Here is an 11,994-nt window from a genome sequence, read left to right on the forward strand (position 1 = left end):
GGAAAGTTCAAAGACCAGCATTTGGACCCCAGTGTTGTAAAGGCTGGAAATCCTCACTCTTTGAAGGTGTGTGAAATTAGATTAAATTATATTCCTCTGTTGTACAAAGACCAGACTAAATGAGCTAATTATCTCCTCTGGCCTCAAATGTACTACGCTAATGAGCAGAAAGCTCACTGAGGAAGAAACTTCAGCTGTTGGAGCAGTACTTACAGGAAGAGAGACATAAAGAAATAATAAATTGCAAAATACTTTTCTTCTTAAAAAAGCGTGAGAAAAGCAGCAGCGTGGCAACACCCTTGCGAAGCTGAGTAACCCAGCGCTGCAGTTTGCTGGCTGCAAGAGTCCCCAGGGTCAGCAAAGAACCCAGTGTGTGCTGGCTCTGAGCGAGGCTCAGACCCTCTGGAGAACCCTTACGTGAGTCAGCCCAGCTCTGGGCTGGCCTGGCTCAAACATTCATAACCCATGAGCAACTCCAAGCAGCATTTCACAATATTCACTGGCTACAAGTCTGCCTTGTTCCAAGGAGGTGTCCAGGGACTGGCTGCAGAGAGCTGCTCGGGGCTCTTGCCTCTGCTGGCAGTGGGGGATGGACAGAGCAGGAACAGGATTATGCTGTATCAAATAAATGCTACGATGTGCTAGGGGCATTTATACAAACCAGTGCTAATCCATGCTAGTGTTCACATCACCAAGAACGTTCCAAACTTCTCCCTGCTCCTTTCTTTGACATTGTGTCACTGCATGATTTAAAAACTGCTTCGCTGGCCTTGCTCACCCTGGGGTAATTCCTGGCTGTTGCTACAGCTGAGTAGCTGATCCCATGGCTATTGCAGTGCGTCTGCCAGCGAGGCCACTGCTGTGGAATGAAATCACAGTTATTATCTGCAGTTAATTATCCTGCTGGGCGCTTCTCTGAAGTCCATAGAGAGAGCGAGGAAGAGTCACTTTGTCTAGAAGAGGGGCAGAACTTAGATACTCAAAAGGAGAAAAGAGGATATGGAAGGAGAGAGGAGTGTATAGACATGTTAATACAAAATCACAGAGAACGAGGCGCTCTCGGGACCTCTTTCTCCAGCTTGCTTGTGAACAACTTCATCAACAGCAAAATTTTATTATAAACCAGATCCTGCTGCGTTTAAATACTGAATTATACATGGTCAGAAAGAAACCCTAAAGAGCAGGAGACTCCTCCAGCCCCTGAACCAGGGAGGCACACGGCGGGAGGACGGGGCTGACGGGGGTCAGGCTGCGAACCGGGCCGGGCCGGGACAGCGGCACGGCCGGGCAGGGGCAGCGGACGGGGGCAGGAGCGCGAACGGCTGCGGGCAGGCCGGGCCGAGCAGGGCCGGGCAGGGCAGGGCAGGGCAGGGCAGGGCGGGCAGAGCAGAGCGGGCCAGGCCGGGCAGAGCAGAGCAAGGCAAGGCAGAGCAGAGCAGAGCAGAGCAGAGCAGAGCAGAGCAGGGCAGGGCAGGGCAGAACAGAGCAGTACAGGGCAAGGCAGAGCAGAGCAAGGCAAGGCAGAGCAGGGCAGAGCAGAGCAGAGCAGGGCAGAGCAGAGCAGAGCAGGGCACAGCAGAACAGGGCAGGGCAGGGCAGGGCAGGGCAGGGCAGAGCAGAGCAGGCCGGGCCGGGCTCCCCTGGCAGCGGCCCCGCCCGCCCGGCCCCCGCGGCGCATTCCCCGCCCCGCCCCGCCCCGCCCCGCCGCCCGCCGCCGCCATCTTGCCCAGCCCGCGCCCGCCGGTCCCGCTCCGTGGCAGCCCCGCCGTTCCTCAGGCCGCCCGTCCATGGCCAGCTTTCCTCCGAGTGTCAACGAGAAGCTCATCGGTGAGCGGGGAGGGCGGGCGGGAGCAGCGCGGCCGGGCCCCGCGCTCGACCCGGGCTCGGGCGGGGGCGGGCGGGCGCTCAGCCCATCCCGCAGCACAGCAGCGCGCTCGGGGCTGCCCGCGGGTAGCAGGCGGGATCCCGGCACACGGAGCCTTTCCGGGCACACGGAGCCTTTCCGGGCACACGGAGCCTTTCCCGGCACACGGAGCCTTTCCGGGCACACGGAGCCTTTCCCGGCACACGGAGCCTTTCCCGGCACACGGAGCCTTTCCGGGCACACGGAGCCTTTCCCGGCCGCCGGCCCGTTCTCCCGGCCGTGGGCAGGCGCGGGCCCGGCGGCATGGCCCGTCCCGGGTGCGGTATCGCGCACAGTGGGAGCAGTTGGTTCAGCACCGCGTGTTCCCCTGCGGGGGCTCATCCCTGATGGGTGTACGGTGACACCGGGCCCCCTCCCGCTCGCGTTAGTCGCCGTGAGGCGGCGGGTGCCCGTGCAGCCTGCGCAAGGCGCTGCACGATCCCCCTCTCACACGGATCTCCTCTGTCCCCCAGCTCGGTCGCGCACGGTAGGAGAGCTTCTGGCCCCCACGTCTCCCTTCGACAAGAAGTGCGGCCGGGAGAACTGGACGGTCGCGTTCGCTCCCGATGGCTCGTACCTGGCGTGGTCACAGGGACATCGCATAGTGAAGCTGGTCCCCTGGGCACAGTGCCTCAACAACTTGTAAGACAAACCGCTATGGCTTTCAGGGCACCTGAAAAACAGGAGGGTTTAAAAACAGGAGATGGCTTCAAATCGATTAAAACGCATGTATTGGTCTTTTAGGCTTTGACACCTTGGGGAAAAACTAATTCCTTAAAATAACAGCTGTTTTGTCTCTTCCTGTGTGGTCAGCAAGAGGAACAACTATTGTAACCTCACAAAGCCAGTGGAGGAGTAACTTGTTAATCAATTCAGATGCTCTAAAATAAGAGGAAGTTAGAAAGAGAAGGGAATTTAGAGATGTGGGCAGATCTGGCCCTTTAAATTCCCTATCACAACGCTGTTTGGCTTTATGTTTTAGGAATTTACTTAAAGGCAGACCTCTTTCCTTATCATCCTTGTTAGAATGCAAGTGGAGCTCCAAAATACACATTTTATTGGCACTTGCGGGTTGCATGTTAGCGAAGTTGGTAGCCAGCCCCTGCAGTTCTGTAGCTGGTTACATTTCTCTCACCCATTTTTTCCCCCTTTTGGGGGTGGTTAATTGTTTTCCATGTGCTGGACACTCTATCTCTTTTCAGGGTTTAACACATGTAAGGGAATTGCAGGGAACTTCTCACTCATTTAACAGAAAGTCCTAGAAATTTTTGTGGCTCGTTTTTCTGTAAATGCTTTAAAACTGTTGGGTTTTGTAATAGGTTAAGTTAGTGTCTTGCTCTCTACAGAGGTAAAAGCGTATACAGAATATTAGTCTTACTTTGTGTTGGAAGGTTCCCAGGTGCTGGTAATCTTGCACAGTTACAAGAAAAAGCTGCTTTTTTAATTTTAAAGTAAAAATGCGCCATTTTGCGCCTCAGAGATGTACATTATGACAACTCCCAGGTTTCATTACACCTTGAAGAAATGTTTGTTTTTCAAGATAACCTGCGCTTATTTTTGTGCTTTTTGTTCTCTTTGCAGCCTGTTGCACGGCACAAAGAATGGTGCGAACGCCGTCAGCACAAGGCTGCCGAGGCAGAGCAGCGAGAGCGGCCAGAAGAACAAGCCCTGCGAGCACATCATCGACTGCGGGGACATCGTGTGGAGCCTGGCCTTCGGCTCCTCGGTGCCTGAGAAGCAGAGCCGCTGCGTCAACATCGAGTGGCACCGGTTCAAGTTCGGGCAGGACCAGCTGCTCCTCGCCACCGGCCTCAACAACGGCCGCATCAAGATCTGGGATGTCTACACAGGTGGGTGGGAGAGGGGCTCACAGCACACCGGGATATCCTGAGCTGCAGGGACACGTGGGGATCGTCCAGTCCAGCTCCTGGCCCGGTACAGGACACCCCAGCACTGCCACCGTGTCCCTGAGAGCGTTGTCCAAACACTCCTTGTTGCACTGAAGTGCCAACTCTCACTTTATGCAGTAATAATATCGTTAGGACACAGCAGGAATTGGTTATAGAATTGTAACTGGGAGCTGAACCTCGAATACAAGTTTAAAAATATTTTAAAAAGCATGAGCTCCTGCAACCAGAAGTAACGAAAAACTGCCAAAGGAACAAGAAAGGCAGCTCATGCTTTGAGATGTGAGAGACGGAAGATGCAAAATAATTACATGTGCACATACGTACGGTTTTTTTTACTCAAAAGACTTCTTAGTTTTACCATACCTTAAAAGCATGAAGTTGCTGGTTTATGTTGATGAGGACCTCTTATTTTTTAAAAAAGAAAATGAATGACTCAAAAAGACTGAATCTGAACTTAGGGACTTGGAGCTTTGCTGGTAGCACAGCTGCTAGGTTGGAGAGAACTCATTTTAAAAAATAATGATTATTGAGTAATTTGTCCTTGTAAATTGAATCTTAGAACAGGTATGTCTATCAAAAGACAAGTCTTGCCTTATTTCTGAGATTCTAGTATATAGATTTTGTAATTTTTCAGGGAGTTGTCTCTCGATACAGGAGTGGGAAAGGATCCATGTGCTGCTCATTGTAAGGGAGCATTTCTACGAAGAAAATTGTCTTTACGTGCTGTGATTCTATATTCAATATTTATATTCAGTATTTGTATCCATAAAGCATTTGATCTAAGTACAGTCCTTCATTTTAAATTGTGGTGTTCTCATGTAACAGGAAAACTCCTCCTTAACCTGATGGACCACACAGAAGTTGTCAGAGATTTAACCTTTGCCCCCGATGGCAGCCTGATTCTTGTGTCTGCGTCCAGAGACAAAACCCTGCGAGTGTGGGACCTGAAAGATGATGGTACATGTCTGGACTTTATCTGCCCTAATACCTGAGAGAAGTATCCATGTACTCACCTCTTTTATTGCTCTAGACTCAGTTTGGTCAGAGTTGCTTAAAAACTGCATGTTCTGTTAGTCACTCACTCTGCACTCCCCTGGAATTCTTTATCTGTCTGAACCCTGGAGGCAGGTATTGGGCTGAGCTAGGAGTGCATGAAGTGACTTTTCTGAATAGGGTCTTGGGATTAGAGGCTGCATCCCAGGGGTTTTATATCTGTGTAGGATGACTCTGCAAGACATTTGGGAAAATAATAGAAAAATTTACAAAGGAATAACTAATGTGGAAAAGCTTTTCAATCTGAATTTTGTAATATTTAACGAATTCTTACAGCAGTATCTTTTGTTTAGGAAACATGATGAAGGTGTTGAGAGGCCATCCGAACTGGGTGTATGGCTGTGCCTTCTCTCCAGACTCCTCCATCCTCTGTTCTGTTGGAGCTAGTAAAGCAGTATGTGTCAGAGTTTCTTGTTCCTTAATTCTCCTGAATTGTGTGCGTAATCATTTTAAATCTAAGTAACATTAAGCTTGTGCTCGGTGTCATGAACTTCTAATGTTTGATGATGTAAAAGTGCATGAAATTAGACTGGCAAATGGTGCATTGAGACCCTGATTTGTGAATGGAACTTGCACTGCTTTTAGTTGAAGAGGCTGTAACTGTTGAGGAATAGGTCTCCACAGGGTCATGGCATAAAACAAAGACCACTAAAGCCAGTGTTTGTTAAAAGATACTTAGATTAATGTGTAAAACTATTTTGGTTTTGATTTTGTCCTTCCTATTTCATGCTCAGTGAGAAAGACTTTACAAAGTCTGAGCCAGTCAGGGCATCTCCTGCTGAACAAAGACATTTCTCCCTGTTTTCCCATACCAATGGCAATGGTGCCTAAGAGTCAGCAGGAAGAGGAGCACACTGTTTTTGCTTCCATCCTATCCTAATGCCCTGTTAGAGAACTGAAAGCAGTGCAGGTGATGCATGTATGCCATAAGCTACTCCTGGCACTGAAGAATTTGAGCAAACCAGAAAGGGGCGTTCAGCCTGGTTCCAGGGGCTCTGTAGGCAGTTTAACAAGACTTTGAAGGCCCAGTTCAGGCACTGGACATCACTTCTGTGGGAGTGCTCAGATGCACTGTCCACCTCGGTGAGAACAGCCGAGGTCTGGGGTTTGGCTCAGTAGTGGAGCAGAGGGGGATGTGTACATTGCTGTCTGGAGGCTGTGTGTTTTCCATAAGCTTCTTGCTTTCCCTGTCACAGGTGGTGGCAGCAATATTGGTGTGATTGAGTTAAGCTGGCACCACTCTGAGGAGCACAGTGGTGTTGGCGGGCAGAGAGTGGCAGCTCTGGCCGCCAGCCCGGCGAGCTGTACCGTCTGTACCGTAGGACGAAGTAACCTTGCCCTCGGCTGCAAGGGGTCCTGTACGTACGCAGGTGCTGCTCCATGTCCACTGTCTGCTTGCTTGCTTGCTTTTTTTTTTTTTGGTTGTTTTTTTCAATAATTTTCACAGCAGTGAAACACACTGACTCCTCAAACTTAGTTTCCAGTTTTATGGAATGTTGGGGTCTCCTTGGAAAAATTAGTGAACATGTTTGTAGCGGATTGTAAAATGGTTCAGAGTTAGGCCATGTGGGAGGCACTAAGGCTGAGCTTGTTTTGGTCAAACATAAATTTATCCAAGATGTCACAATTTAGCCTGTGCAGTAAAACTGTCAAGGGAAAAATCAAGGCCGCTAAGGAGCTCTTTGAGGGACATAACAGCTTTTGCTAATGACTTACATTCCTATAAAACCATGCTGCAGTACATGGATGGGTCCTATTCAGTAATTCTGCACAGTCCTTATTTTGATTATATATAATGTACAAGTGCATGTAAAATCTCAGCATACTGTAACATTCTATCAATTCTTATAATACACTGTGCAATTAGCTGGGTAAATTGTAATATTAATGTTGTTTGTTACTGTTGACTTGATTTTAAATGCCTAAATTCTTTCTAATAATGTGGTTAGACTTCCCTGTTGTTTTGCCAAAGACATAACTTTTGGCTGTGAAAATTCTTTTTGCTTGCAGTATCTGTTTCTCTTCCTAGGCTGACGTTGGTGATCCAAGCAATTGTAAACAAGTGATCTTAAAGGGATGCCACTGGAGTAACAATATGTTAACCTTACATTTTCTGTCTGTATATTTCTTAAAATTTTGGTAGTTACTGGAAAGAGGGGACTGTAGAGTTTAACCCTATTTATTTCTGAATATTTTAATAAAATAGTTTTGTAATACATGAATTTCAGTAAGCTACATGGTTAAATTGTGTTGCCTTTATCTTATATTTTGGCTTATTTTGTTAATAACATTTAACAAATTTGAGTTAGAACTTGCATGTCTGCTTTAATTATTTTTTAAAAAAACCTTGATTTTAATCTGAGTATGACACTGAGCATATTTCTTAATTGTAGTAATTCATAATACCTGATTTTAATATAATCCTAAATAAGACTAGCTATACTTAAAAAAACAAATTAAGTGCTTCATTGCTTCTCTGAGCAGAGCTATAACATCAGCTCATTTAATTGCAGGTTTTCCTCTGGGATATGGATAAATACTCCATGTTACGGAAACTTGAAGGACATCACAATGATGTTGTAGCTTGTGAGTTCTCTCCTGATGGAGCATTACTGGCTACTGCATCTTATGATACTCGAGTCTATGTCTGGGATCCACATATTGGAGTGATTCTTAGGGAATTTGGGTAAGTAAAGCAGTCAAACATGGAAACTTTCTCCCAGAGTGGAGATGACTAACTGAAATTCAGCGGGTTTGTGTACATAGCTGTAAATTGGACTTGGAAAAGAGCAGTAGCTGATGGAAATGCTGAAGTGGCAGAGGCTGGAGATTTCTCTCTCATCTGAGAGAGAATTTACAGCACAGGTATTTTAATGTGTACTAAGTTGTTCAACAAAGCTGAAGAGCTCAGTACCACAGAAGACACAGCAGTTCAGTCTGCACTCCTGAATGCATGGCTAACTGGTTAAACACTGTTTGTTTGTTAATGCCTGAGCTCTGCTGTCCTGGCTGAGGGGCCCTCCCCAGCTCCAGACGTGGCACTGTCACCGAGTGTGTCCCTGTGTGTCCGCAGGCACCTGTTCCCCCCGCCCACGCCGATCTTCGCGGGCGGCGCCAACGACCGCTGGGTGCGCTCCGTGTGCTTCAGCCACGACGGGCTGCACGTGGCCAGCCTGGCCGACGACAAGTGAGTGTGGGGACAGGCTGCTACCCCTCCTGCATCCCTGCCCTAGGACAGGAGCCTCTCAGCACTGTCAGCTTGGGCTCCTGGCGCTCTTGGCGCCCAAGCTGTGCTCCAAGCTGTGCTCCAGACTAGTTTCTTATGCAGCACAGAGAAAACACCAAGCAGAATTTAAAACCTACTCTGATAACTTCCTATGTTGTCCTTCCCCCTCAGAATGGTCAGGTTCTGGAGAATTGATGAAGAATACCCTGTACAAGTTGCACCGCTGAACAATGGGCTCTGCTGTACTTTCTCTACCGATGGCAGTGTTCTGGCTGCAGGGCAAGTACAGACTTCTTTTCCTTTTTGAAATACAAAGGTAACACAAAAGATTGAAAACAATGGCTCAGTGTTCTGAAAATCTTCAGTTGTGCCTTGCAACCTGGTGCTTCTGACTGGTACTATTTGTTTAAACATGCCTGGAATAGCAGTAAAATCCATCAGCTGATAAACTAATTTCTTATCTTTAAAAATAAATACGTGAGAGACCCTAAACGTGGATTGGAAGAAGCCCATCAGATAGCTGAGGGCAGTTGCTGTGTGTCAGGTGGCACAGCAGTAGCTGCTAGGAGATCTACTCCTGTTGCATAGACAAGTTGCTTATTGTGCTGCTGTAGCTTAAAATAGGAACTGGAGTAAATCAGAATCTGGAGTAAATCAGAATCTGGAGCAGCTGGAACTGAGCACCAGCAAGTCCCCTACCTAGTCGTGCGTGTGAGTTGGTAGCAGGCTGAGCTGGTCCAAGTGGAGTAACCTGGAGGGTTTTGTGGGGTTTTGTGCAGGACCCAGGACGGCAGCGTGTACTTCTGGGCAACCCCCAGCCAGGTGTCCAGCCTGCAGCACCTGTGTCGCATGGCCATCCGCAGGGTGATGCCCACCAGCCAAGTCAAGAACTTGCCTATCCCGTGCAAAGTGGTGGAGTTCCTTTGTTACCAGATTTGAGTTTTTTGAGAAGAAAAAAACCCAAACAGCTGGGAGGTGGCCTAGCTGCTGAAACTAGCTACAAACACTTTGCAGAATCCTCAAACTGTACAGCCTTTAAGCTTAAAACTACAGGTTTTCAAGAGCTATTTAAAGTGATAAATACTATTTTATCAAAATGCCTGACAGGTAATTTTTTTACTATTTATAGAAAACACAGTAGAGGTATTCCTGGTGTTCTCAATTTTCTAAAATATAACTGTGAAAACATGTACATATATAGACATAAGCTGCTACATGTTATCAATGTACCTTTAAGAATTGCTTATGTGATTTTTCATGTGTCTCATGTATATATAGCTTTGGTAGAGCCATGATGCATCTGTGCTGTAAGTGGAAAGACAGCTGTTCTGGCACACCGAGGTAGGAAAACTGTTGACTTGTAGAGCAGTTAAGCTTCCTTCTGTACATTGGTTGGGGTCCAGAAAGCTGCCCCCCACGTCAGGCTTCGTGCTAGTTTATTTGTGAAGAGGTACAGTGTAGCTTTGTAGAGAGCAGTGTGTGGGGAAGGGACTGAGGTTAATAAGGAGTGGAGTGTATCTAATGTAACCCAGGACCGTGCCTGAGTCAGCTGAAGGCCTTATGTTCCATAGCAGCAAACCAGGTGAAATTTCAGTATTGGGCAGAGTTAGAGAACTATTTCCGTACATTTCTGAAAATCTGACTACTGTATTATTGCCTGATACTGTGTCTGTAATGAGAGACATTTACAGATTTGGTTTATTATCCTTTAACCCTATAATATCTGTTTGGGGGTGATTACTGGTTAATGGCCAAAGATAAGCAAAATACTTGGTTTTGCCTTCTGTTATTTATCTGTACCTGCAGATATAAAGAATGTATGCATTGCATAAAATGCCTGATTATATATATTTTTGTTGAATTTTTTATTAAAAACTTGTATAAAAGTGTTCTGGTACCTCATCTGGTGACTGATTTATCAATACTGTCTGCGTGCAGCATTGCAGGCTAAGCTGGTGAGGCCTGGTTTGTGCTCCCAGACAGATGCTTACAGAGCTCTCTCTAAAGCCATGACAGTGTTACAAGCACATGTGGGCTGCAAATCTGCTTATTTAAGCACCTTCATGAGCTGAGCTAAAAGCTGGGCTTGCCATGAGCCTGTTTCTGCAAGATCACTGTTCCAGCCCTGGGTCAGCAAGTAGGACTTCAATGTGGGGTCTTGCAGGAGAGGCTTATTGAAGGGTCCCCTCAGGCTGTGTTCACCAAAAGCTCTGATTTATGGAAGTGGGGTAAGAAAACAACATCCCAGCTCCCCTTTCACCACCTCTGAAAGCTGCTTCTCCCAGCGCTGCCTGCAGCAGTTCCTCTATTTGCTCTAACCTTTCTCCCAGGACACAAATGATAGTGTTAGACCAAGTACACAAGCTCTCCTCATTAGTGAGACTATTTATAATACTGTACCACGTTTACAAGCCTCTTCCTGCTGTGGTGGGACACCACAAGGTGAAGCCTGATCCCCAGCGTCTCCAGGAGTTCCCATTGTGACCACAGCACAAGCCTGGGACCCTCAGCAGGGCCAGGCACACAGCTCCTCCCAGAGACACAGAAATAACTCCCCAGGTCACAGTGCTCGTGTTCCTTGTAGCACCACAAAACTCAAGGGCCTTTGGGTGAGAACCAGTTTACATTTTGCAGAGAGAGACCTAGTGCTCTTCTGGGAATCTAACAGCTAAGGACTCATCTCTGATCAGTGAGTATCCTCTCTTTTGCTCACAGCAGTGCTTTCAGACAGGCCTGGATCTCTGAGCAGCACAAACCTTGATATTAACATTTCCAGAAACACAGGAAACCCACAAATGACTTACGGCAGAGGAGCTGTGGCAGGCACTGCTAAGTATTGCATGGGGTTTATTGTTTCAATGCTAAATGAGGACTTCCATTGGAGCAGTTTAGAAATAGGGTGGATGAATCCCATGACCTTTTCCTTACATATTACAATAGTTTCATAAAGGACAAAGGTTGTGTAAGATCCCATGGGAAATCTGGTAGAGTTGTCAGGCAGAAACTGTTTAGCCAATTAATTATTTCAGATTAGAACCACCTGAGTAAGGCAGGCAGGGTTTCTGTGGGATGCTGGCTTCTGCACAAGGACTAGTTTGTTTTATAAACACTGCTCTGCACCCCAATCCTGCTGCAATGAGCTGGTTCAGAACAGCCCTAATTATTGATGTACTAGAACCAAAAGAAAGCCAGAGTAAACTTCAGATAAGTCCTGATAACACTGTTAGTTATCAGCAAGGTTATGCCTTGTGTAACCAGCTAATTCCAGACAGAAGTTCTGGGGCAGATATGATTTATTTCTAACATGAGATTAGAAGCTACTCCCTGCTCACTTCCATTCCAGCTGGCTGAGCTGCATCAAGGAGAAAAATACTTATTTACAGGCTGTAATAAGAGTTGCTACACTGGGGTTCCCTGACAGAAATCATAATCCCCTCTCTCTGAGCTCACTTCTTAGCCTATACAAATGTTAAAGACCATTCCAGTTGCCCCCTGCACAGTAAGGGGAGGAACTTCTCTTATTTAATTGGAGAGTACTGCCCACTTCTTCAGGTGCCTGACACATAACTCCATCTTAGACCTGTGCAGCTAAGGACTGCTTCCCCCTTGTGTGTGAACCCAGGTCAGTTCATGGAGAGCATGTAATCAAACCACTAAGGTTTCACTGATGCTCCTCTCACCTCCTGCTTCAAAAGGCAAGTGTGTGTCTTTGGGAAGTGTGTGTCTTTGGGAAGACTATCTTAATCTGCTTCCTGATATAAGAGCAATTGTAATGAACGTCTTGTACCAGAATAAATGCCAGGATGGAAAAAATGTATGGGAAAAAAAAAATCTATCAGTGTATGTTATTAACAGTGTAAATTCACTCCTTCTGAGCAACTGCCCAGGAGCTGTTAGGGTGT

The 11,994-nt window shown here is 47.0% G+C and overlaps 1 protein-coding gene across 1 annotated transcript; it reads left to right on the forward strand.

Annotated features, from left to right (window-relative positions):
* The first annotated feature begins 1,703 nt into the window (after positions 1 to 1,703).
* Positions 1,704 to 9,981, forward strand: WSB1 (WD repeat and SOCS box containing 1). Its single transcript, XM_069033154.1, has 9 exons — positions 1,704 to 1,827; positions 2,377 to 2,545; positions 3,485 to 3,753; positions 4,639 to 4,770; positions 5,160 to 5,260; positions 7,380 to 7,552; positions 7,940 to 8,053; positions 8,264 to 8,371; positions 8,872 to 9,981. Exons 1-9 carry the CDS (start codon positions 1,788 to 1,790, stop codon positions 9,029 to 9,031), a joined length of 1,266 nt encoding a protein of 421 aa, XP_068889255.1. The 5' UTR covers positions 1,704 to 1,787; the 3' UTR covers positions 9,032 to 9,981.
* Positions 9,982 to 11,994: the final 2,013 nt, after the last annotated feature.

The sequence above is a fragment of the Aphelocoma coerulescens genome, chromosome 19 (assembly GCF_041296385.1).
Source record: "Aphelocoma coerulescens isolate FSJ_1873_10779 chromosome 19, UR_Acoe_1.0, whole genome shotgun sequence".
Taxonomy (NCBI): Eukaryota; Metazoa; Chordata; class Aves; order Passeriformes; family Corvidae; genus Aphelocoma; species Aphelocoma coerulescens.

What these genes read in the sequence shown, in the direction of transcription:
- WSB1 (XM_069033154.1), top strand. Translation starts at nt 1,788, where the DNA reads ATGGCCAGCTTTCCTCCGAGTGTCAACGAGAAGCTCATCG. An exon ending in TGTCAACGAGAAGCTCATCG is followed by an intron (nt 1,828 to 2,376) that starts GTGAGCGGGGAG and finishes TCTGTCCCCCAG; the next exon opens with CTCGGTCGCGCACGGTAGGA. An exon ending in GCACAGTGCCTCAACAACTT is followed by an intron (nt 2,546 to 3,484) that starts GTAAGACAAACC and finishes TTCTCTTTGCAG; the next exon opens with CCTGTTGCACGGCACAAAGA.